Genomic DNA, 26,403 nt, shown 5'->3' with positions numbered 1-26,403 from the left:
GCAATAAAGGTTTCATCTCGCTGCAATGAACAGATCCGGAGCAATGTAACAGAGAAGAAAGGGTGTGTTTTTTGACGCACTTTGCGTCAATCGGTTAACTAGCATAACAGCTCTTATCGTTTCATTACGTTGGTGACGTACATCGTTCGAGACGAGAGATGTAGTCCACTGAGCGGATTCGTACAAAACCAACATAACTTTTGAAGTCTATCGAACAACAGCACTTTCTTGACGTGAAAAATTATCTTTTAAATTCACACACATCATATGTGAAATTCGTGGCACAATTCAAATGGGACCAAAAAATAATTGTTATCTCTCCATTAACTCCCGTTCATATTTTTTTGAAAGACAGGTCCCTTGTAGCGGAAGTAAAACGGAAGTCACTGGGACACTCTATTAAGCTCCCGGCCACCGTCCCAGTCATCCCCCCCCCAGGGTTCCCTTTCCTCGCCTTGACACCCGGGCCGGCGGCGGAAACAGCCAAACCGGTTTGGGAACTGCTGGAAAGCCTAGACGGCACGGCAACTCGAGAGGCGACTTGTTCACCCCGACACACAAGGTGTTGGGCAACAGAGCGGAGCGAGGTAACCGAGTACCAAGAGAGAGCCGCAGCTCCAGCTATCTGCGTTGCCAGATAAGCACTCACACACACAGTCAAACCCTACCATTTATGTTACATTACAATGACTCATTGTCCATAAGAGGCTAATCCATTAACAGTGCTACAGCGTGCATTAGGCTACAGTGGACCGGCGTGCATTCGAGGCAATAGAACACCCAAGGGAAACCTGCTGCTCGTATGCATATCTCTTATCTTAAAATAATAGCCGAGCAGCAACAGGGTATGTGTATGGGTCACGCGTATGGGTCACGGTCGTGGCGTGTTATCTCAACAGGGGGTGATGGAGCAGAGCGTGAGGAGGTGATCAGGGGGCCTTTGAGGGCTTCTCGGTATCGGCGGCCATCTTCTTTTGCTTTGACGCACGCTGGGCTGCGTCCTGCGGATCTCGCACGTAGCCAACGCGCTGAGCGGCGGCCCCATGACGGGCCTGCTGGGAGGAAGCCCCAGCTGATCCAATCTCTGACCGATGGCCACAAACAAACACACACACACACACACACACACACACGTACACAGTTACATACATGAACACACACTTCCACTATTACTGAGCAAAGTCCAATGTGGTTATAACACAGGGTCAAGATACAGCCAGTGCATGACAACGGTCAGCTGGACAAAATAAACAAAGTGTTTGTTATGTTTCCCCTTTATGGATGATGAGATAACTCACACATTGTGTACTGAAAGCTCTCCAGAGACAGGGCTGATTTAGTTCACACAAGGGAGGGCCCTGACAGAACCACAGTCATACTCACAAATACACACACACACACACACACCTACTGTACTCAAGGACCCTAACTGGGCACTGGACATGAGTACGGTGCATTCCGCTTTTGATGTTATTGGATTCCATTATTTCCAATATGATTTAGTTCTCGTTTTGTCGGCGCCACTCAATAAAATCCATTGTTTATTCAATGCTTGTCAGCTTAAAGATTTCGGTGCTGGTGTCCATGGGCAAGAGAGAGAACGAGCTCTCGTTCTCACTCACGTTGGCACCTATGTGTGAAGTGCTTTAGTGACCACCAAACACTTAGCACACAGAAAACTGTAAATGTCTGCGCATTTGTGGGAAAAATAAACTAGAATCTTACTACTGAGTTAAAGCAGGTCTGTCCATGGAGTCACCTCAGAAACATCACAGCAGGCCTATGGGGAGGCATGCATATAGGTGTGTGTGTAGGTGTGTGTACATTGCCCCTATCGGTTCGCTCTTACAGCCATGTCAGCTTTAATAAGGCACATGAGAGTTGAACAACATTCCAGTTCCACTCCGATATAGGCTATAATGAGCCCTGTGGTTATTAGGCATGGTAAAAATACCAAAAGCACACACACACATACACGCACGCACACGCGCACACAGGCAAGCATGACACATTTACGCTCAGACACACACTCCTTATCTCTGGTAAAAATAATTAATTTATGGGTAGAGGCGATGGTGACATCCTCCATCTTGTCAGTGACGTGGGAGCAGCGCACAGATATACAGTCGGCTTCCCATTAATGTGTGACAAACCTGGCCCCAGCTACTGCCAAGTGTGTGTGTGTGTGTGTGTGTGTGTGTGTGTGTGTGTGTAAACATATTCCGTAGAGACCATTCCAATCCAATCCTATCTTCCGAATCTCTACACACACACACAAAGGCCCTTTGACTTTCCAAGGACTGAAATAGTTCTGATCTTTTTAGCACACGCAGTCGTGTTGTCTTACAGGTCCAACTACCCCCCCCCCCCCACACACACACACACACACACACACACATAGTTCACACAACCTAATCACATGCCCATTCTTTCAGACAATGTCTCTTCAAAGGCCAGGTTAGATTCAAAAACAAGATGCAGTAGGGTCAGAATGTTTGACTCAACTGGGTGTTAATCTTATGTGAGTGAACATGTGCCTAAAGTGTGTGTTTCAACACAACTGCCATTCAGCTACAGTAGTTGAGCTGGTAAAGAGGGCCTGTATAAGCAATGCTGAAGTCCCATCCATTAAGGCATCACCACCCCCAGCTAGTCAATCAGCTGAACTAACCCTTCAGTTCCTCACCTTACATTTCCAGCCAGAAACCCATTAGTTGTGTGAAGTACTAAAACCACACAGACCAGGGTGTTAAACACCCTCTAAACACACTCACCTATTCCAGGCTCAACCCAGACTCAAGTGTACTGCTTCTGTGTGAGATAGAGGTGGGGGTGGTGTGTGTGTTTGTGTGTGTGTGTGTGTGTGTGTGTGTGTGTGTGTGTGTGTGTGTGTGTGTGTGTGTGTGTGTGTGTGTGTGTGTGTGTGTGTGTGTGTGTGTGACCACCTGCATAAAAATCTGGTGTGCTCTTGAACAGTTTCCTCTGTGTACACTGAGCCTCAGGTAGCCAGGCGCTAGAAAGCTTGCTCAGCTCTCAGGTGTGTGTGCGTGTGTGGCCAGCCTCACACAGGTGGAGGAAATGAGACGCACACACACGCACAGACATGCACACACACACACACAGCCAGCTGCTTATTAGTGCCCTCAGACCTTTTCTCGCTCTCTCTCTTATCCCTCCCCTACCACCAAAACACATCAAAGCACCCCAGGCTGAGCCCTCTTCCACACACACACACACACACACACACACAATCAATTACATCCGCGGCTATCAGCGCATTCCCATCTCGGGGCTCCGATAGCATGTCATGTCATTAGAGCCCCTATAGCATTAGTGAGCGAGGCGTGCGTGCGTGCTGGCTGGTCTGATGTGGCGGCGCAGTGCGGTGCGCTGCGCTGCTCTTTCATGGGGGCCGGGGTGGTGCATAAGCGATTATTGCACGGCGGATAATGGGGCTTAATGGGCACCAGGGAGACGTGGAGAGCAGGGGCCGAGGAGGCGTCTCAGGTGGAGGTTTTAATGTGCTCTGACGACGCTCTGTTTAAGCTTAAGAGAGTGCCTTTCAAGGCTATGTAAGGTAAAGATGTGGAGAGTGTGTGTGTGTTGTGTGTGTAATTTGGAGGGGGGGGGGGGGATAATAGAGTAGCTGTTGAATGTGGATGAGTGACGTAATGTGAAACTTATGCTGTTGTTGCTAAAAATAGGCAGGCTCACTTTTCACTGTGTGTGCGAGTGCCCAACTACTAACTCTGTGTCATCCACCCTGTTGATATTTCTCCAGTTGCCATGGAGTCCGTCTCGGTCGGACAGCGGGCGGTTCATGTCATCAGCGGGCTCAGAGCTGTGAGCGGGACACGCCCGCTTGAGTGGCAGCCCACTTCCTGCCAGAGGCTGCAACAGGAAGTCAGCAACAAGGAGGCCTGACTCATTACACACACACACACACACACACACACACACACACACACACACACAGTTCCTCATCCAGACCCTCACTCTTACTCAAGACTTTAAAAGGTGGTTCCGAGAACCAATGGTGATCATAATGTCACAAGTCTCAGCATAATGATGAGGAATGTCTGATGTGTGCTGATGGTCTCACAGTAAAAAGCACAAGACTGCATGACTGAGAGAAAGAGAGAAAGAGAAAGAAAGATGTATAGGCAGAAAGAGGAAAAGAAAGAACGCTGCACGGAGACATGAATCAGACTGACAACACAAATGCAATGGAAACAACCCAAAACATGAACCTGCCCTCAGACACGTGTGTGTGTGTGTGTGTGTGTGTGTGTGGCCTCATCATCTGTTCAAGAGAAGTAAGCTCAGGCTGTGTTAACAGGAAGTCCTTTATGCCAAATTAGTTGCTTTCTGCCCAAACCCTTCTGTCTCGCCCTCTCCCTCTCCCTCTCTCTGGTGTTACCCCGCGAGTTAGCGACGCCTCACTGCATGTGGAGGGGGGCAAGCTTTCTGCATGACTGCTCCCATCCCTGCAAGGGCTGCCCCTACACACAGACACACACACACACACACACACACACACAGGCCTCAGCATAGCCCTGTTGTGAGTGACCCGTCCTCATTAGCTGGGAGATGAGAGGAAGCCTCGGAACGCGGAATAAACAATGACTTCTCATTGCCATGGAAGCAGGCCGGCACATCAGGCTCCGGCTACGACTGTTATTACTGAGGATTAATTACGTTGCCCCGACAACTGGTGTCGCGGCGGCGACGACAATAGGCCGGCGCATTCCGCGGCAACAGGGCCGCCATCGGTGTTCCTTCAATGCCAGAGCATCTCAGACAATGACGGGGGGGCTGGCAAGGCCAACGCTGTCACTCACCCACAGAGACACCGGATGAATGGAATAACTCCACGCAGAAGAATGACGGCGCTTCACAGCCAGCCCGCTTCACCACCACGGACCACCGATATGCACATCACACGGCACAGCATTTATTTATAGCCTATGTTTTGAATCCGGCAAGCATTAGTGTGCCGTGTTTTGCACCATTTACCAAACACAGTGGGGCAGAGAGAACGGTCCCCGGTCTCACCGGCACAAAGGCTAGGAGGTTTCACACAAAAGTGTCACAGATTGCTTCGGCATCATATCATTATTTTTAGACTATAAGTGGCCCGGAAAAAAAAAAAAAGGCGACAGGCCTGACTAGAAGAGGTGGGCCATTGGTCTCGCTCCTGTGGAGAGATAATGGAGATTTTCGGAGCAGTGCTTCCAAACGGTGCGGCTGCTCTGTTCACCTGTCGTGACCTCGCATGGCACCAGTGCTTGATGAGCCTCGTGCATGCTAATACTCTGTATTCCTCTTCCCACACTCTAACTGTTTCTGGGTTTTTTTTTGTCTTCCTTTTCTCAGTCTTTGTGTCCCTCCATCTTCCATGCTGTCTTTTTTTCATTCTTCCAACCCCTTAGCATCAGCCTGCCTCATCAAGCCTGCAGACGCGCAGGCAGGACTGCTGTCGACAGCATAAATGCTACGATTAAAGCTGCGGGTCAATACTACACCAGCTCCAACTCCACCTCCACCCCCACCCCGCTGTCAAAGCTGAGGTCAACACAACACCACTCCACCTGCATCAGCCAGGAGTAAGTCGATGATGGCAGGGAGGCACCAACATTAACAAGCATTAAGCCCTCCACCCGGAGGACGCCACTCAAGGCTCTCGCTCAAGAGCACCCACCTGTAGCATCATATTAACGGATGGATGAAGAGAGGTAGAGAGAGAGAGAGAGAGAGAACGAGAGAGAGAGATATGATAGGAGCGTTTAGGATAAAGTGTTTTCCCCCCACAGTGCTCCAGCATTCCCACTCAGGCCTTTAACAGGAAGAGGAAGTGGAGTCACAGGGGGCCCCGCTGGGCATAGCAGGCCCCAGCAGTTAATGATTTCATAATAACTGCCGATGGAGGGCCATGATGGGGGCCTGTTGTGTATGCGTTTACTTGTGCATGTGTGTGTGTGTGTGCGTGCAAGTGGTTGAGTATGTGTGACTGAAAGAATTGAAAGAGTGAATGTGGGAGCATTTATGGTCTGTTGGGAAAAAGAGAAAACAACAGTTGACCCTGGAAATCCCCCCCCCCCCAACCACACCCCCCCCCCGGCCCCATCATTCTCTCTCTCTGTGCTCTGGCTGCTCTGAAGGACTTGAGAACTTCTTTAAAATTCTATTAACAGCCACTCCCCTCCCCTCCCCTCCCCTCCCCTCCCCTCCCCTCCCCCCCCCACACACACACACACACACACACACACACACACACACACACACACACACACACACACACACACACACACACACACACACACACACACACACACACACACACACACACACACACACACACACACACACACACACACACACACACACACACACACACACACACACACACACACACACACACACACACACACACACACACACACACACACACACACACTAGTTTGACTAAGAACACGATTTCCCGTTCTGCATTCTTGACAGCAGCTATGACATTGTGCATGTGCATTAGCCTGGTTTTAACAACTTTCAACTGGCGTTAGCGTCGTGCACACATTAACACACAAATAACCAAACCACAGTAGCTATATTGCAAACAACAGACCTAAAGGGTGAGTGTCTGTGACCTTCAAGGCATCCACCTACAGTATAGGCAATGGCTAACAGCAGCTCTGACCAACACACACACACACACGCTGGAGGTTTCAAACACACACACACACACACACACACACACACACACACACACACACACACACACACACACACACACACACACACACACACACACACACACACACACGCTGGAGGTTTCAAACACGCACACACGCGCGTGCTGGAGGATTCACACTTTCACACTCACACACTCACACACTCACACACTCACACACTGACACACTGACACACTGACACACACTGACACACTCACACACACTCACACACTCACACACTCCACACACTCCACACACACACTTGAGGTTTCAGCACAAAGCTACAGCTCTACGAGAGTGGAGGGCCAAATAGATGAGCATGTGAGAACAGGGCCCTAACTCCGTGTGAGCTGCAGAGGACAAAAACAACCAGCAGTAATTGGTACACAGACGAGTAAACTGTCCAAGATTATACCAGGATTAAACTTTCACAGAAGAAAAACATTGGGTGAGGCTCCAAAATAAAACAAAAAACTTTTCTTCCTTTGCCTGACATAAACTAGGCTATTTATCCTACCCAGAAACGTCATGATTGCATATGAATTAGACTTCAAAAAGAAACTAGAAAAAAACAGTTTGCTTGCATCTAGTTTAGAAAAGTGTATAGAAAGTTTCATTTTCAGGGAAGTTTTCAGAGCGGAGCTGTAGCCACCTGCCTGTACTAAAAGGAGGCCTTTTTGTCTGGGTGGTTTGCTGCAATGCAACCCCTCACTGAGGCAGTCTGTCAGAGACGCCTTTGCCTTTTACAGTTTGCCTGAGGAGTCACCACACGCACAATCATGTCTCTGGCAACTGCTGTGAGAAACCAAGTCTGCTTCTTTCGGTGTGTGTGCGTGTGTGTGTGTATTCCACTCAGCAATGGCTGCAGTACAGCAGGAAGCATTTCAAAGACTTCACAAGTTTCACAAGTTAACACCCTTTGCACACATCAGCTGAACACATACAGAGCACTACCAATGACATGGAATGATAAGGAATGGAATCTGCAAACCGTAGACCCTGCGTACTCAAATGAAACGCTCTCCCATCTCAGATACAGGAATACGCACCCACTGACCAATAGGCTAGCCTAATCTATAAATAGAACTGTTAGAACTCCATTTCCCACATCTTTCATCCGAAAAACAAAACCCAAACAAAGAGAAAACACACACACACACACAAACACACACACACAGGTCATCCTCATATTGTCTGGTCTGAATGAATGACTGGGCCAGTCATGGTTCAGCAGCCCCCAGTGCTTTGACAAAGAGTCTGCTTGAGCTGCTCTCTGAAAGCAGTTCATTTGCATCATCATCTCATCTCCTGCAGCCCTCTAAAGGTCTCGCACACTCTCGCTGTAGGTCAACACTAAATTTCCTGCCAGGAGTTTGGTTTCAAAGAGATGTGTGTCTGTGTGTGTGTGTGTGTGTGTGTGTGTGTGTGTGTGTGTCTGTGTGTGTGTGTGTGTGTGTGTGTGTCAATGTGCATATGTGTTTATGCATCTGGTTGTGTGTGGTTGTGTGTGTGTGTGTGTGTGTGTGTGTGTGTCAGGGAGTCAGTGTGCATGTGTTTATGCATCTGGTTGTGTGTGTGTGTGTGTGTGTTTGCGCGTGTATGTGAGTCTGTGTGTGTGTGTGTGTGTGTGTGTGCGTGGGGCGCGGACAAAAGAGAAATGGTGGTGGCAAATGGCAGCATTAGCAGCAGATACTCTTCAGTTCTTCAGTTCTCCTCAGCTCCTGCTCGTCAGCTCTCTACAGGCCCAAAGGTCACGCAACAGCCCATTAATCAACAGCGACTCACAGGCAGCTGGAGGCAAACACGCAGACACACACACAAAGAGTTACCACCAAACACACACACACACAGAAAAACACAGTTCTGTCTTTCTCTTCATTTTTCAGACTCTTCAGACTTTAATCATTATCTGCACTCTCTCTTCCTCTCTGCTGCACAGGTTGGGGCATCTCCACCCAACACCTTTCCATTCACACCACTCCTCCACTCTGCTCTCCCTCTATACCACTCTCTCCTCTGCCTCTATACCACTCTCATCTCCATCACCCCCTCCCTCCATATTGCCCTCTTCACCTCCCTCTCTCTTACTCCTTCCATCTCCCTCTCTCTCCTCTCGCTCTCCTTGCAATCAGTGACGGGTGACAGTTCCTCTGGCCCCATGGACGTCACCAGGTGGCATGTGAATGGGCGTACAGACACACACACACACACACACACACACACACACACACACACACACACACACACACACACACACACACACACACACACACACACACACACACACACACACACACACACACACACACACACACACACACACACACACACACACACACACACACACACACACACACACACACACACACACACACACACACACCAGAGCTCTACAGTGCGCCCATTTCACTCGCACATGCGAGTAAAAATGATGGTGTGCGAGTGCAAAAAAATATTTAGGCGCACTGGTGCGAATGACTTCTAACCATGTCAATGTTTGTCTACAAAATACACCGCAACATCGAGAAACATTACTGTGCAAACCATAGAATCACGTGGCGAATGCAGCATAAAAACTACACCTCCCATCAACGTTAGCAGTTTCGCGTTGTGACTCGCTAGTAGTCGCTTCTATCAAATCCAAGAGTGCGCAGAAAAAGTGGAAAGTTAGACTAGCCAGCCAAGATGCAAAGATTGAAGAAATTAGTTCTTCTATCCACCGAATTCATCGGATATAGGAGGAACAGGATGAGAGTCTGAGAATGCAGTGAGAGAAGGAAAGGTAACCTAACATGCCTTTTAGCCCAGTTGACGTATTGGCTGCAATATGCAAAATATAGCTGTAGCGAACAGGCACAAAAGTAGCCTCCCGTAATACTCCCATTTTATTCAAAGGTAGAACGCTACTGACAACTCCAGGCTTTCACGCATGCTTGTTTGTTTACACCGAATACAAGCTGAAGTGCAAAACGAAAGTAGGCCTAACGTTTGCCTACTGCCCCCATCAATGCAGATATTTCAAATAAAAACTAAAAGGATAAAAAATATATCCTTGATAGCCTATGTTGGGTTTTGTGGAAGAGAAAATGGACTGTTTTAGTAGTAGATTTAGGCAGTATGCAGTCAGATAGGTCACCATGGGCATATTTGGATTAGCTACAGATGGATTCACAAATAAATAAATTAGCCTACATTTGGCAGGATACTTGATATACAGGCTAAATGCAAATATGACAATGTATTATATTATTTTACATTAACAAAATGTAGGAAAATAGAACAGACTGAAAATAAAGTAGGCACTGGTCTTTAAAATCCTGTTTCCTGTAGCCTAAATGTTGTCAGTCATTCTTAATATTCGCAATTGGTGCACTGGCATGTTTAACTGTTAGCTGCAGTGTTATGTTAGATTATGTGTAAGTTAATGACAGAAGTGACTGTGCGCCCAAATTTTTGTCTGTGCTCCTAAATTTAAAACATAATTTTTTTATATTTAAAATATAAAAACTTGGGCGCACAAGTGCTCCTGGAATTTTTTTTTAGTGTAGAGCCCTGCACACACACAGGGAGGTGAAAGGTGGAACGCGCCGCTGCTAAGCTAATCCAGCAGAGTGTCTCTCCTCTCCTGATGGCACAGCAATGGGCAGGTCTCCATTGGCTGGAGCCGACAGGTGAGAGGACTCATCCATCTGGCCAGTGATGTCCACACACACACACACACACACACACACACACACACACACACACACACACACACACACACACACACACACACACACACACACAGGGAGTATCGGTGTGCGGGGAGGGGAGCTTCATGCTCTAGTGCTGCGGGTCGATCAAGTCCTGCTCATCTGTTAAAGCGCCAGTTCACCCATGCAGAACGAATGAGAGGAAAGAACCAAGGGAGAGACAGAGACAGAGACAGACAGGGGAGGGTGGGGGGCTGACCGCTATTAAAGAAAAAGATGCAGTCTTCTCTCTCGACAAGAGGAGTGAATGGAGGTGAATGACTGAACTGGTGTGTGAGTGTGTGTGTGTGAGTGTGTGTGTGTGAGAGTGTGTGTGTGTGTGGTAATGTATAAAATGACAGGAGCAAGCGCAGCAGTCACCCGGAATAGCATACTTAGACTGATTAATGGGAGATTGCAGGGATAAGTCCAGTTTCCAACACACAGCGCCAAGCCTGCCCCCCACTACAGTTACTACACCCGCCACCCACACACACACACACTCATTCATGGAAGTCTGTTTCTCACGCTCATGTGCTACACACAAGTACCAGTTTGGTGCTAGCTGACCTTAGTAGGTTTAGAATGTAGAAGGGCGAAGAGGTTGGTAAGGTGTGTGTGTGTGTGTGTATATGTATGTGTGTGTGTGTGTGTAGTGTAGTGTTCAGTGTGCTGTTGTTGTGTGGGATTATTGTGGGATTAATTAGTCAGTCATGCAGTTTGACTCTCACATTCTCCTAGTACTTGATGAGGGCTAATCTAAAGTTGCCGTTGCACAAAGCTGGTAAACAGCACCAAAGTGTGTGCGTGCACAAACAATGTGGGGTGGGTGGAGGTGTCTGTGTGTGTGTTTGTGTGTGTGTGTGTGTGCGTGCGTGTGTGTGTGTGGCTAAGCAATAAGGAGAGATAGAAGGCCAATATCTGTTTCCACCTGTGTCTCCGGTAATGAGACTGTATTGCATTTGGAGACTTTAATTACTCCTGTCAATCAAAAACACTTACTGTTGGCAAGGCTGTAAAAAGTCATTACAATTGAGAGAGTCCGTTGTGTGTGTGTGTGTGTGTGTGTGTGTGTGTGTGTGTGTGTGTGTGTGTGTGTGTGTGTGTGTGTGTGTGTGTGTGTGTGTGTGTGTGTGTGTGTGTGTGTGTGTGCACTGCTGTTGTTGTTGTTGTTGTGTTTTAGGGGTGCTTGGTTAAATAAACATTTCTTTTGATCTGTCAAAGGGTGCACAAGATATGTGTGTGTGTGTGTGTGTGTGTGTGTGTGTGTGCGTAAGTGTATTTATGGGCGTGTGTGACGCTACACAGTTTAGACTGCAGAATAATCTAATCCCCTGAGTCATCAGACTATGCGGCAGATGTACACTGTCTTAGAGCCAGAGGACACAGACAGGGGAGGAGGGGAGCCATACACACACATACACACACACACACACAGAGCTGTCTAATTCTCTCTCTCTCTCACACACACACAACTGCTGCGCCCAAACCCCCCTGCCCAACACACACATTCTTATTCTATCCATATAAAAACCACACAACTACAAAAGACCAGCACATTGCTGCCTTATGCACAAACATCACAAGCACAAGATCCAACTCCCAACAGACAGACAGACACATATCTGTAGGTGGCACTGTGTGCATATTAACAGCTCCTCCTAACATGGGAGCTCAGGTTGACAGACACAGAGAGAGAGATACACGCAGACACATGCACGCACACACACACACACACACACGGAAGGGGGATCTCCAGGTGTAGTGCTAGTGCAGTGATTTAAGTGGTGGCTTGCTAGCTGGGGGCGGGCAGTGGCGGTGTGTGTTTGTGCAGGAGGCCCCGGGACAGGAAGTCAGACGCACTACTGCTGCTGTAGCTGCGCAACAGGAAACCATGCAACCGGAAGGTGAAAACATCAGGAGAACAGGTCACACACATGACAGCCTAGGACACTGTAGTGGGTATGAGAGAGAGAATGATTAGCGTGTGTGTGTGTGTGTGTGTGTGTGTGTGCGTATACGTGTGAAAGTGAAACCATTGTGGCCATTACTCAATAGGCAGTGTGATTGTGTGCTTATTTTAGATTTTAATCAACCGTTCGGGTCTCCTCCTTCCTCCTCCTCCTCCACTCTCTCAGAAACACACACACGCGCACACACACACACACACACAGCAGCTCAGACTCCTTGCACTAGTTGGCTAACCAGGTAGAGCAGGTTTAATCCCTTGCACACACACACAGACAGCACCATCCACTGACCCAGCAGGCCAGAGCGCTCTCCCTCCCTCCCTCCCTCCCTCCCCCCTCTTGTCCTCTCTGGGTCAGCCTGACAGCCGCCTTGGCCAGGTGATCCCCGTCAGCCCCAAACAACACCAAAACAAACACACACACACGGTAACCTAAGCTACGAGACAAACAAACTTGCCGCACTTGCACAGTGGAAGGAAGCCACACTTGCACAGTGACACATGAATACTTTTTCTCGCACACACAGAAACACACACACACACATCTTTCTTTGTGGAAATATGCAGTAGTGCCAGAGAGCAGACAGATAGGCGGGCCAGGCTAGCACACTCAAAAGGACTCTGATTAGTCTGTTAGCATTTAGCCTCCCAGACGGTGGAGAGCATTTCTCCCTTATCTCCTCACAGCCACATCTGTCCTCCCCGATGATGACTGACCTCCACATCTGGCCCAAGGGGCTCTGTGGATGAAGACCAGCCAGACTTACACATAACCCTGCCTGTCAGTCAAACAGAAATAGCCTCTCCTCTTTTGATGTGGTGGTCGTCTTCTGCTTTTCCACAGCTGTCTATCAGCTTGACCATTCACCAGAGACAGGTGATATTGCGTCGTCGTAATGATGATTACCTGCACCACACCCTACAGGCCTACCAGCGAGTGTCAAAGGCCAGTGAAAACAAGATGGATCATGGTGTGGTGAGCTACGCAGGAGGAGGAGGAGGAGGAGGAGGAGGAGGAGGAGGAGGAGGGTAATCTGACCAGAGAGGCCCCTGTGTGAGACAAAAGCACTCGACGCCTGTTAATCATGCTGTCAGGCAGATGCAAAAAGTCGCAGGGGTCAGGCGCGGGATGGTACCTACCGACCGACCGACCGACCGACCGACCGACCGACCGACCGATCGACCGAGCAGGCCGGCGGGCAGAGAATCTGTTGTTCCGAGTGTTTTTTCCTCCCTCACGTGTTCAGGTCACACTCACCCACGTTACAATTGCTCTCACACAGTCACACTTAACTTAATAACACCCACACACGAAACACACACACACACACACAAGCTGCATGTTTAGCTGAAGATCTCCAGACATGAGCTGTGAGCTAAGAGGCACTGCACAGTGAAGCAGGGGGTGCAGGATTAACTGGTTTCTGCAGAGGACCACTCTCCGCTCTCTCTGTTTATACACAGATCCATTACAGACACACACACACACACACACACACACACACACACACACACACACACACACACACACACACACACACACACACACACACACACACACACACACACACACACACACACACACACACACACACACACACACACACACACACACACACACACACACACACACACACACACACACACACACACACACACACACACACACACACCAAGCTAACCAGAATAAGGGAGGATTTCTTATTTTGGAGGGATTTTCAATGGGCATAAAATGTAAACAATGAGCTGCCATGAACTGGGAGTAGAGAGAGGAAGGGATGGCAGAGAATAGAAAACACTGGCAGAGTGTGATGGAGGGAGAGAGAGAGAGAGAGAGAGTGAGGTGTTATTTTAAGTTTTCCTGTTCACGAGTAGGCAGCTTCCGGACATGGAGTGGGCTTTTCCCTATTAATCTCAAACACACAGGCATTGGTGACGTATAGCAATAAACAAACACACACACACACACATACATAATAAGGTGAGGGGGGAGAACACATAACTGACTTTGTGATCACTAAACAATGCACCAGCCTAGCAAAAAGTCCCTAGTTCTTTGGCCGTCTCTTTCACTCTGAATAACAAGTGCCAGGAGTGAGTCAAATATTTGCTTCAAACAGGTTGTTTCAGTCAGACATGAGATGCACACCTGTTGCTTAGTGACAACAGTCAGAATAAGCTTTGCAAATTATAAATAAATAAATAAATATTTGAAAACTCAAAGCAAATTCATGAGCGGTGCTTTTACTGGTCTTAAGAACTGTGAGGCAAGGTTGCTGATGAAGACCTCTAAGCAAAACTTTTTTTGTCAGGATGTGGAAAACCTAGTCATTAGGAGAGCATGTTGTTATTAAAAAAAAAAAGTTCCATGTGAAGGTCTCCTTGTTGGGGCCCAACTCTTTCTGCCTTCAATGATGAGAAGCTGAAAAGACCACAAGTAGCTGTCAGCATGACTGGGCAGCACTCACTTACGCAAACACTGGCCTCTGGCTTACTGGGGGCTGCTGCACGCATATTCAGAATAAGTGTGTGTGTCCAAGTGTCTAATATATGTCTCAGTGTGTGAGTGTAATATATGTGGTACAAATTAGGCTACATATTCTGCCAAGACAACAGCGCCCTGTTACATTTCTTCCCACACAAACATTCAAATCCTCCACACACACACACACACACACACACACACACACACACACACACACACACACACACACACACACACACACACACACACACACACACACACACACACACACACACACACACACACACACACACACACACACACACACACACACACACACACACACACACACACACACACACACACACACACACACACACACACACACACACACACACACACACACACGACTGAATGGGTCAGGGTCTAAGAATTTCTGGTCATGCTGAAAACTAACCATGAATGACAATACAGGAAACTAAGAGTCAGAGACAGAAAGAGTCAGTAACAGGAAGAGATAGAAACATTAACTTGTCTGTGTCTGTCTGAACCCTTTCTGCCACCTCAACCCTGGCCTTCCACGCCAACTGGCCAAATGATTGCATCATTTCACTTTGCTATGCGCTGAACCTGCCGTCTAGGCCACACGTGTGCAGGATATAACGAGGCAGACACTACATTGCTTATTAATTAATAAGCAACAGTTTCTTATGTTTAATTTAATTATTAATTAATTAAACAGAAGAAAAACCCATCTGCAGCACGCCTTGGCAATATTAAGATTCAGACTAACAAAATAATAGTGTCTTATGTAACAGCCTTATATGAGTGATCGCCTGCCCACACAATTCAATTACTTTGCCTCTCTGAATCACCTGGTGAGATATTGCTGCTGAAAAATTCAAGCGAGACCTGTCTGCCTCAAGTCCTTCTTAAGAACTCAACCCTCATCACACAACCCTTTATAATCCCCTCAGGCATGTACACTAATCTCCACAGGGAAGTCAAAAGCAGCCATTCCCATGTATTTACGCTCATGCACGTACTCACTTCACACACAAAAACACTTTAGGAAAGTCCATTGAGACCCATCAACTCATCAGACAGAGAGCAGCCAAAACAACTTCAGGCATGAGAGCATGTCCATGCATCTGTTTCCCCTAATGCTATTGTCCTTCAGACAGGGGGGTTATGCCACACATACAGATAGATAGATACTTTATTGATCCCCAAGGGGATATTCAAGGAAAAAGATACTCAACTCTGTGAGGTCTAATACATTTCAAGGAGCTTATCATGCCCATGAGCTGCGTCGTCATGCACATGGAACAGAGAAGGGTCCAACGACTACAGTGCATTTTTTGGATGAGGTCCTGTAGTTTGACTAACTTCTGTTTCATCTGGTCAACTTTGGAGAGACGGGTAGCAGGTGGGGGGCAACAGTGCATGACGGCCCATGTAGTGTCTCTCTGCCCGCCTCACCGGTTCAGCTGATGCAGATGATTTGCATTGAGCAGGTCCACACGCAACCCTCATGGGGGCCTGTCTCTGTCTCGGCCGCGCTGACTCCAGACATCTGACTGCTGAGCCAGGTCCCCGAGCAGGCGAGAGGCTAACAAGACTGCAGTCCAGCAGCTTGAGGGGTGCTCAGAGGCTCCAGTGGACCACAGCACGCTGGCCTTGTTAGCAGCTGCAGACGACAGCAAGGCTGACGCCGAGGGAAAAAGTCAAGTGTTGTTTTTGAATCCGCTTAACTAAGCCTTGAGGCCACATCGTATATGGTACAGAGAGCAAAAGCATTATGTGCATGTAAGTGTGTGTGTGTGTGTGTGTGTGTGTGTGTGGGATCAAGAAAGTTGTGTTCACAATGCCTGTCAGCATGGCTGCCTGGGAACACCTGCTCAGTGGGAAAGTACAATCATCGTGGCTGTGCGTTGGGCCATTGTGTGTTCTTATGCGCGGCATGTGGACCGGTGCATCACAGCCAAGTTACCTCACTTTGGGTTTCAAAGGTTTGTTTCCCTTGGCGCACATCATGTCAAATATGAATCCACACAATGACATGAACCGCTGACTTCCATTCAGTCCAATGCACAGCCTAAGTGGGCCTGACATTTCATAAAATCACATCATCAACAACAACATTTCATTGCATTGTCATCTCAAAAGACAACACTGCAAGGACAACATAGGCAATGTACAATCCTTAAAAGCAGTTCAGGAAAAACAGTTATGCAATGTTGCGCTTTTTCTAGCGTAGTTATAAAGTTTTACGACACCATCCTACTGTGGGGGGCCTATTGTGCCTGCCGCTCCAGATGATGGACAATGATCAATAATGCGTTCTATTTAAAGCAGCAGCCACTGGACAATATCATTCTCAGCAGATGCCAAGAGATGACTTCACTTCACCACAAGTCGCTCTTGGTAGGGTCGCTCCTCACACCTTTGCCTTCAGGAGGGCTGGCACCTCCACCGCAGCCAGACAGGTAACAGGGACCTCTGTGTCAGTGCAGTGCAGTGAGGTTTTTGAGGTCAGACTTTGAGAGTGGGCTGTACAGCCTCTCATCACTATGTGCATCTAGACTACAGTTAGCAAAAAGATCAAAATGTTTGTGTGCATTTACTCTGTTGTCTGACACCCACACAATACAGTATGTGTGCGTGCGAGTGTGTGTGCGCGCATGTGTGTATGTGCATGTGAGTGTGAGTGTTTCTTTCATATAGAAAACACACTGTTGAACACAACATGTTGAGGGGAGAAAACTACTGAGCTGGCACCCAGGGGACAAGGACATTCCACCAGGACCCCAGGAGCAGGACAAAACAGGCTGGCTGTGGCTCTGCCCGTTCCCAGATGAATGCCCCTTTCTCACCCCTGGGCTGACAGACATCTCTGTGACACTGCAACTCTCTCTCTCTCTCTCTCTCTCTCTCTCTCTCTCTCTCTCTCTCTCTCTCTCTCTCTCTCTCTCTATCCATCCATCACAATGCAATGTGCTGATTCAAGGGTCAACTCCCTACAGGACGGTCGACTGACTACAAGCCCTGTGTAGGATTTAATAAGTGAAGCAACAACTTTGTGAATGTGCCAGCCTAGCTTGACATCATGTTTCAAAGTAGGCAGATAATATAAAACCAATTTTTGTAGTATTTCAAAGTAATGCAGTCAGATGTACCGGAATTATAGTGAGGCCGAAGGTAAGTAAAAGGTAGCCTACTGTCTTCTCATTGAGAATAAAAAACAAATCCTCCCAGTTTCAATTACATCAGTGTCATAACATAAACGCCAACTCACTCAGGCCCACAGGCCAAAGTCCAAGAACAGATGAAGTCACTGATCCTACGTTTGTTCATAAGTGAACAGGCATGTAACTGCTCTCCCTTTCCAACTCTCTCTGAACTCTTGCTCAAGTTCCTCCCACACCCTCTCAGCCCTACTTGTTTTAGAGGTCTGCAGCTTCTGAACCTGTTAACGTGGCTTTGATATAGAAGCAAAGAGCTTAACACCTACATGCAAACAGCTACGTCGTACTTTCAACTTATCGCTCTTGCATCTGGGAAAGGTTTAAATTGGGGGCACACGGGAGGAATGTGAGTTAAAAGACGCAAAAAAAAAGTGTGACCTACTGGGGAACATGGCTTTCTTGCCTAAGGGTAAAATACTTTGAAGACTCTGTAGGTAATGACCGGTTAAGTCTCAAATAAGGCTCAAGACATCTGTTCAACAACGCAAGAGGACCACAGAGCATATGTCCATTGTGCTCTTAATTTATTTGGAATCCATGGTTACCTTTTATGAGTGAATATCAGTTTCCTTACTGCTAAGGAGAAGGGGGATTGTATGACAAGCAAACCATGCCTCCTCAACAGGGGTCGGTAGCCTCATGCAAAGTATTGACTACAAGGTATCATTATTTAACACAAACGACTAGCAGTTCCTGTTCAAATATAGCCCCACTCAGGTTGTTAGATGAGTGTGTCTACAAAAAGTTCTCTCTAACATGCAAAGTTACTCTAAGCCGCAACTGAATGCTCATCAGCTGCTATACGAATAATCAACACAGAAGGTAACCTGATACAGATCATTAAGTGAATTGGAATTCAAAGGCAGCATCATTGGCACTGAATGACGAAGGACCACCTAATACCATAGAGCCTAATACATATACATGTTGTCATCTGAATAGAAGACTACGTATTTCAGTTAAACAACACTGACTTAAACTTTTTACTATAACATTATGCCATTACCAAGTTTAAAACAACATTAATGACGTGATTCTGTTCGTTGTCTGTGCAACCAAGGACTCTTACAACTTTAAGAGGGTCGAACTCGTTTCACGAGGAGTTCTGTTTCACTCAAGCCGAATACTTCCTCATTTGATTGCTGAGCCACGCACCGATTTGAACAACACTGTCCAGAACACACTCCCAAACGTATAATTCATGGTTTGAATCAGGACGCACATTTTGTACCGTCGCTGAGAGCACTACGGAGGGTTAGGAAACCTTACGTTTCAAAATGTGTATTAAACTTCTCGTGATATAAACTAACGTGGGCCATCTTGACTACTTGGATAGCGAAAACGCTAGAAGCTAGCTAATTTGTTATAGTTTGCTAACTTGGGTTGATAGCTTTAGCTACGTCAAACTAACTTCGGATCAGGCTAAGTTAGCTGGCTAATAGCTTCTGGAGTTCAAGATATTTGAGACAAGACGAATCAATAGAATGTAACGTTAAACAACACACAGTAGGCTATACTTACAAACTTTTTCTTGCCATCTCCATCCTCATAATTTTTCTTAGGCTTCTTCTCTTTTCCTCCTTTAGAAACAGGGGCTGATGCCCCATTCCCCGAATTTGGATCCATGGCTAGTGTGTTCTTATGAAAAGCAAAAAATTAAAACAACCGAACTATTCAAATAGTGAGTGTTTCCTTGTAACTAGACAGACACCGTCGTGATTACATCAAAACAAACTCTCCCCAAGCGCTGCAAACTGTCTGGTCTCCTGAATTTCAAACTGGACCCCAAAACTTGATTGATTTCTGTGAACCCCTTTTCTGGTTCTGCCCTAGGCTAAAAAAAGGAGGGAAATTTAAATATGAACCCCTCAAATAGACGCACGTCGCTCTTATTTAAACTTTTTTGTAATCCTTCTGCGTTGCTTTCGAGTAAGGAACATTAACATCTCGAAGAACTGTAGCTCAGCAAGCATCAATTGGAGTGTTGTTATATCTTCTGGTAATCCTCCCAAGTTTGAGAGAGCCTCTGCCTCGCTGAGCTTAACGTTAGTTGTGCTGCCAACTGTGTCACGCTAGGACGCAGCTAAAAAAAACTATCCGTCTCGTTGAAATTAACTATGTCCATCAAAATAGTCGCTTTATTCGTCGGTTTTTCATTATTCTTCCGTTGACATTCATGTTCATTGCTTTTCAAAAGCATTTCCCATTTTGCCAAAGTTAAACGAGTGAGCCTACTCCACACACAAAGCAATTCTCCTCTTCCTGTCTCTCGGGCAGGTTAGCGCTAGTAGTTGGGAGGGACCATGCGCACTAGCGAGGACCTCACCTGTGACAGTGGTGAGAGCAAAACCATGCATTCGGCAGAGTTTTCAATTGTATCAATTGAAACTATTATGATATTATATGTAATAAAATATTGCATAGGAAAGGGTTATATCTAAGAAGATATATTAAAAGGAAGTAATTACATTAAGTGAGACGCTCAAACAGCAATGCTGTTCATTTTAGTTGGGATATTTGGATTTTAAGCTATAGCCTAGTGAGCGTGTTTGGTTAGGCCTTTGGTTTAACTTTTTTAAACTGATAAAAAGTTCCCTTTCCCACCCCATGGCACAACAGCAGCGACGGAACCATTATAAACCAACACGGACTTTTTTTTAACTTGCCAAAGAGCTCCGCCGAGTGGCGGGTATAGGAACGTTTTTGTGACAGGTGTGTAGCCTACACCTTCTCCCTCATGCCGTCTGAACCCAGTTCTCAGAGCAAAACTGTAGCCTACTATAAAGAATATCCATCTCTTTTTTAATAACGATAAAGGACTAAAAATGCAGCTGGACTTCCAATTGATTTAAATCTATAATATGAATAGCCTACAAAGGAGGACTATGGTGGACAAAAAATCAACCCCCCGGGACAATCACTCCTATTGACTAAAATCAGAATATGGTCCTCATATTAATGTAGTAGCCTAGCCTATGTGTCCGCCTATATGTGTAGACCTATTTGTTGGCACTCAACAAGGGTAACATAGGGTAGCCTATGTAGAAAAATGTCCTATGGCTTGGACCTTGAAAACGCAATTGCCTTAGTGTCAGAAACTATTCCTCCGTGTTCCGTTTAATTAGGTCTGGGCCCTCGCAGGACTGTCAACGGCGATTCTTAGTCAAAGTGTTCTGAAAAGGGAGCCAAACTCCAACAAACCCAAACCCTCGTCCGATTTATCCCTTGTTTCTTCCCACACACAGCGGCATAACAAATCTCATCAGAGCACATGTTTCAGCTTGTACTGCACACAGGATGTAGGCCTATCTCTTTCCTCAGTTGTTTTTAGTAGGGATTGATATATTTAACTAATTTGCCAAACATAAACCATCACAACTTTTTACATGTTTATATTCCATATGGGCCTTGTCTTCCAGTAGAAATTGGATTTTACGAACTGCGTAAAAGCAGGATCTTAATGGTTCCTTTGAAATCTAGTTTTAGGCTACTCCCGATAGAAGTTGATGATAGACGAACGTCAAGTTTGGGTGCCATCCAACACGGTTCTTCCTTTTTAAGCCCGACATTATCGCATTACACGGGATTCCTTTGCACGTCTGGCTCTATGAAATTGTCTGCACGGTGGATTACTGGGATGTCAGATCACTATCTTGTATTGCGTATTTGTTTTCTAGTACGAAATTGACGAAATATTAAGATTAATTCTGACCGGTGGATGTCTCTCGGCACATCAATAGGCCTATCCAATGTAGGTCAAATGTCCATCAGAGCCGCTCTAAGAGAGCAAGGTTAGTCAATTGCACAGGCAGAGACCTAAAGTGATCCACTCTGTAACTGCTGCTCGTGTTAGAGGTAGCTTTACTACAAAGCTAACCTTTCCATTCCTTTAGAAAAGCGAGTGCACGTCAAAGTTACATTGGTTAGGTTGAATTTAATGATGTACAAGAAAACAATTGGGACTGTGCACAAGAATTAACATCATACAGATATGAGCCATTACGGTGCAGAATACAAAATGTTTTCTGTACAAACACACGCGCGCGCACACACACAGAGAGACACACAGACACAGACAAACAGACACACAGACAGACAGACAGACAGATAGACACACACACACACACACACACACACACACACACACACACACACACACGCACAGTTCATTATCATTTATCTCAGCTGTGGTAAAGCCAACATTCCATCAACAATCGAGACATTACGGTGCGGAGTCAAGCCCCCCCCCCCCCCCCCCATATCTGGCAACATATCTCAAATAGGTGTGCTTTGGTTGAGCATGTAAGGTCCAGTTTATTTGTAGGAGGTCCTTGCTTCTCTGAATGACCTGTCATAGGGCATGGATGCGAAGAATGAGTTTCGGAGCTGACAGTTGATGAAGAACACAATCAGTAGAACCAAGAGGAACAACAGGAGGCACATAACCACGTAGGTCGCCAAATCCGGCTTGTTCAGTTCACCCTCGCGCAGTCCTCCGCCCCTGCCTGTAGGTTTCAGGAGAGCGGCCACACTCACTGGCCCCTGAGAAACGTTCAGGGTCGGCGGTGCGTGAGTTTGGGTCATCATATCAAAGCCGCGCGCCGCCGCTGTAGAGTTCAGGAGCATTTGCCTCAACATGACCGCGCGCTCCCGCTAACCACCGTCAGCGGTAAACTGTAAGAAATAATGAATATGAGAATTTATGTCACAGAAGTAGCCCACCATAGACAAATATGTAAAAATCCATTTCAATAGATCATTATTAGTCATATGGTAGCTTGTAATGTTAACAGCATGTGGCGTAGGTTGGAGACTGATATTTCACGACAAAGATTAGCCTACTCACTTTCTGCGCACGGCGGAGAGGTGAGCGCAGAAAACGTGGAGACGACGGATCGCACTGTGCGCATTCCACAAACGCTCTCCACACCCAGAACACACAATTCCTCCTCGAGCCCGTCTCCACAAACGAAAGTCCTTCTCACATGCAGTAAATCCTCTGGTCATAACAAACATTTATCTGCAACTCCATACCCACAAGTGGGGAAAGCATTCGTTTCCAAGTCTAATGTGAGTGAAGTCCATTTAAACCCAACATCTGACTCAAATGCGCAATACAGTGGGATAAACACTTGCACCTATGACCAAATTGTCAATTCCTCTCCTAATAAATCCAAGATATCGTCATACGTCTGGGTCCTCTTGAATCTCAGTCTGAGTCATCTTGACAATCAGAAGACGCGGTGAATACAGTGTCAGTTTCAAAAAATCAAGTTACCTTCCCGACAAGTTCAAATGAAAGAAATCCTGGTTTGCGCAAACATTCTTATATCGACGGCGAGCCGTGATTGGGTTCAAGTAACAAGTGGATGAAGCGTATGGACAGAAGCGGGGTGAACAGGGCGAGAGTGCACGGAGCCTTGTTACGCTGTTGTTTCCAGATCATTTTCACAGTTTGCGCTGCATAGTCTTCAGAAAAAGTCGATGGGCTGTTGTGTCATCAACAACCATACCAACAAAATTACCGATACGGAGAGGCAAAACCATTGGTCTTTTACAGCAGACGCTTTCAAATATCGCAGCGTCTCTCTCGCTCTCTCTCCCCCTCTCTCTCTCTCTCTCTCTCACACACTCACTCTCTCGCTCTACCTTCTTGACAGAGATGAGGACAAGCTTCCGAAAAAGGAGGACGCTCAAAAGGGGAGTCGCCACAGTCGCTGTTGTTGGTGAACAGGGGTCTGTTAAACCTCGTGACGCCCTCTCTTTTTTCTCTCTTTCTCCAGTAACTGGCTCCTCAATTTGAGGGAAAGTGACTAGAACAGTTTCGGTGTGGTGCGGAATGTCTCGGGGAGCTTTAAAAAAAGAGAGAGAAGTACGGGGGTGAGAAACCGACTGTTAAAGGCGCAGCCTCGGGAGCCGATATTATCAGTGGCTGGTATGTTCTCTTCTTTGAAGTCTGACACTATCTATTCGAGGTGGTCTCCGTTAACCGATAGACTATATGCCCTTGCAAGCTTCCCAATCACAGTCTCCATAAGAGTCCAGAAAAAAAAACTTTGTTCAAATGTTTATTTCATGTTACATGCATGGCAATGAACAGGATCCCCTCACCTGTCCCATTGTATTAAGGAGCATAAACTATGCACTGTAATGGAGTTTGAGAGCTTAGATCCATAAAGGAGATACATCTCTTGTTTTAGGAGATTTTGAGAGTTCATGGACCATGGATATTCAGGAAATTGGTTTTAATTAGGGCTGAGGATATCTAGGTTGGAGGAGGGACACAGCTGGGGGGACCAAAGCACCCTGTGAAGCTTGCAAATGGTGTGGACGGCCAGCCAGCCAGAAGAAAATAACTTTTTCCAAATGGGAGCGGCAGCAACATTTGCGATATTGAAGGCAATGGGAGAATAGCAAATAATCAGGCCATCTTCTGGGACTCACAATACACCTGATCCACAACATCAACCCTCCTGTTGTGTTTGCGATCAAATGTGACTGATTGACAATTATTTTCTCTCAAAAATGTTGTTAACTTATTTTGACTCCCATGAGGCTCCACGACTTTGTTAACACATGGCATCTGAACACAAAAACACATTTTGATAATTTTCCTAACAATTTGAGTGTTTTATTTAACTTTAGAACACCCATGTGTAGGCCTATTAGTATTCCCGATCAAAAATGACCGGCCATTAGAAATGAATGAGTGAGAAAATGTAATCTTCCCCTTTCTGACTTGCATGAGCTCAGGTCAATGAGGCCTGCCATCAAAGGTCTATCACAACATTAGATGATAATATATGCGTTACTATGGATTTATAACAATGGTATATGATTTATGATGCAGCAGTCTTTTTTGACCGGGAACCCAAAACTAGTAAACATGAAACAAACACAACTGTTGTACAAGTAGGCCAGCCTGCTCCAGTAGGCCTACAGTACATGTATACTCGGGATTCCCAGGTCAGCTGAGTAAAGCAATACAAGGAGACTATTTGAGATTAGTGACAGTGCTTTTCAATGAGTGGGGTAGCCTTGTCAGCCTTCCATTTGCACTTCAAGAAAAAGAAAAAAATCTATGACCCAGTTTAAATTCCTCCACTGTCCCAGTCAATCCACTCACACGGGAGATGGTGACAAACTCACTCACTGGCATTTGTTAAATTCCTCTTCGGGGCCTGACATGGTGCTTGGCGCTGGATTGGACAGGCAACGATGTGGAAGAAGTGTGTAGACACGAGGGGCATAGAAAATAGCGAGGGCGACTATTTTAGGAAAGGTTGTTGTTCTCGCAAGAAAGTAAGAGTGCTCCTCGGTGGCCAATTAGCTGGTGATTGCGCGCTGACTCAGGGATTTTGATTACAATGCGACCAAACTCATGCCGTGTTCATCAAAAAGAGAACTCACTCTTTTGTCAAAATGTTTTGATGTAAACAACTTCTAAATTATAGTGAAGAATATCAAGTATATGGCATGTTTGATGTTGATGTTTACTCCTGTAAACAATCTTGCAACAAAACAGAAGAGTGTTTTTTTTATCTTCCTCTGTAAATCCCTTTCTACTGTTTGATCCAATTCATCAAACTATTTAGATTTGAAGTTTTTGCACTCTCCCTGTGCCAGCATTTAACGAAACAGGGTGTGGTGTGTTTGCGGCTCTGGATTGGTCCAGCACATTAAGCTCCCAGAGTCGATGAAATCCTTCACTGCTGAAAGCACGCAGCTGCAGCCGTGCCAATAAAGCGATTTTACGGGGGGAAAAAACTTTACTGCCAATGGAAACAGACACAAAGCAGACCCCGCATCACTTCTTCGCCATGATGTGGGGAAAGTTGGGGGGAGAAGTGTCAGACAGGTCAGGTGAACATCCATATGCAAATGCCACACCCGGTGGTGTGTTTGCTGGAGGAGGCTGTGTTCCTGTCTTTCTTGGCTCAACAGAACCCCCAGTTGAATTGCAGTGGAAGATATTTTTACTTACAGGAACAGGGGAGCGGTATTGATGTCAAATTAAATAACATGTAATGAGGTGTTTAAACCCCATTAAATAATTCCCCTGCCAAGCAAAACTAATTCTGAATATGAAGACCCATGTGTTACTGCCTTTTCCATTATTGGGTGATATGAACTGCAATTTGATACACATGAAATTCCTGATGCTGTTTATATTAATTTCATTAATTACACTTGGGGATAGGATTGCATTTCCCCTGTTTTGTGAGATACTCTGCTGCAAGTGTTTCATAGTCTCTGACAGTTG

The 26,403-nt window shown here is 46.4% G+C and overlaps 1 protein-coding gene across 1 annotated transcript in view; it reads right to left on the bottom strand.

The window, feature by feature from the left end:
- Window positions 1-20,418, bottom strand: part of LOC143132909 (protein diaphanous homolog 1-like) — a 100,550-nt gene extending 80,132 nt beyond the window's left edge. The window contains exon 1 of the mRNA XM_076292733.1: window positions 19,662-20,418. Coding sequence (XP_076148848.1) covers window positions 19,662-19,766 — 105 coding nt within the window. The 5' untranslated portion in view covers window positions 19,767-20,418. The remainder of the gene's footprint in view (window positions 1-19,661) is intronic.
- Between the last annotated feature and the right edge of the window lie 5,985 nt (window positions 20,419-26,403).

Source organism: Alosa pseudoharengus, unplaced genomic scaffold (assembly GCF_046254945.1).
Source record: "Alosa pseudoharengus isolate Yale_2024_CS ecotype anadromous, Long Island Sound unplaced genomic scaffold, YU_APseudo_1.1 YU_APseudo_1.1_scf_19, whole genome shotgun sequence".
Taxonomy (NCBI): Eukaryota; Metazoa; Chordata; class Actinopteri; order Clupeiformes; family Clupeidae; genus Alosa; species Alosa pseudoharengus.
This window is presented reverse-complemented; position numbering and strand designations above follow the sequence as displayed.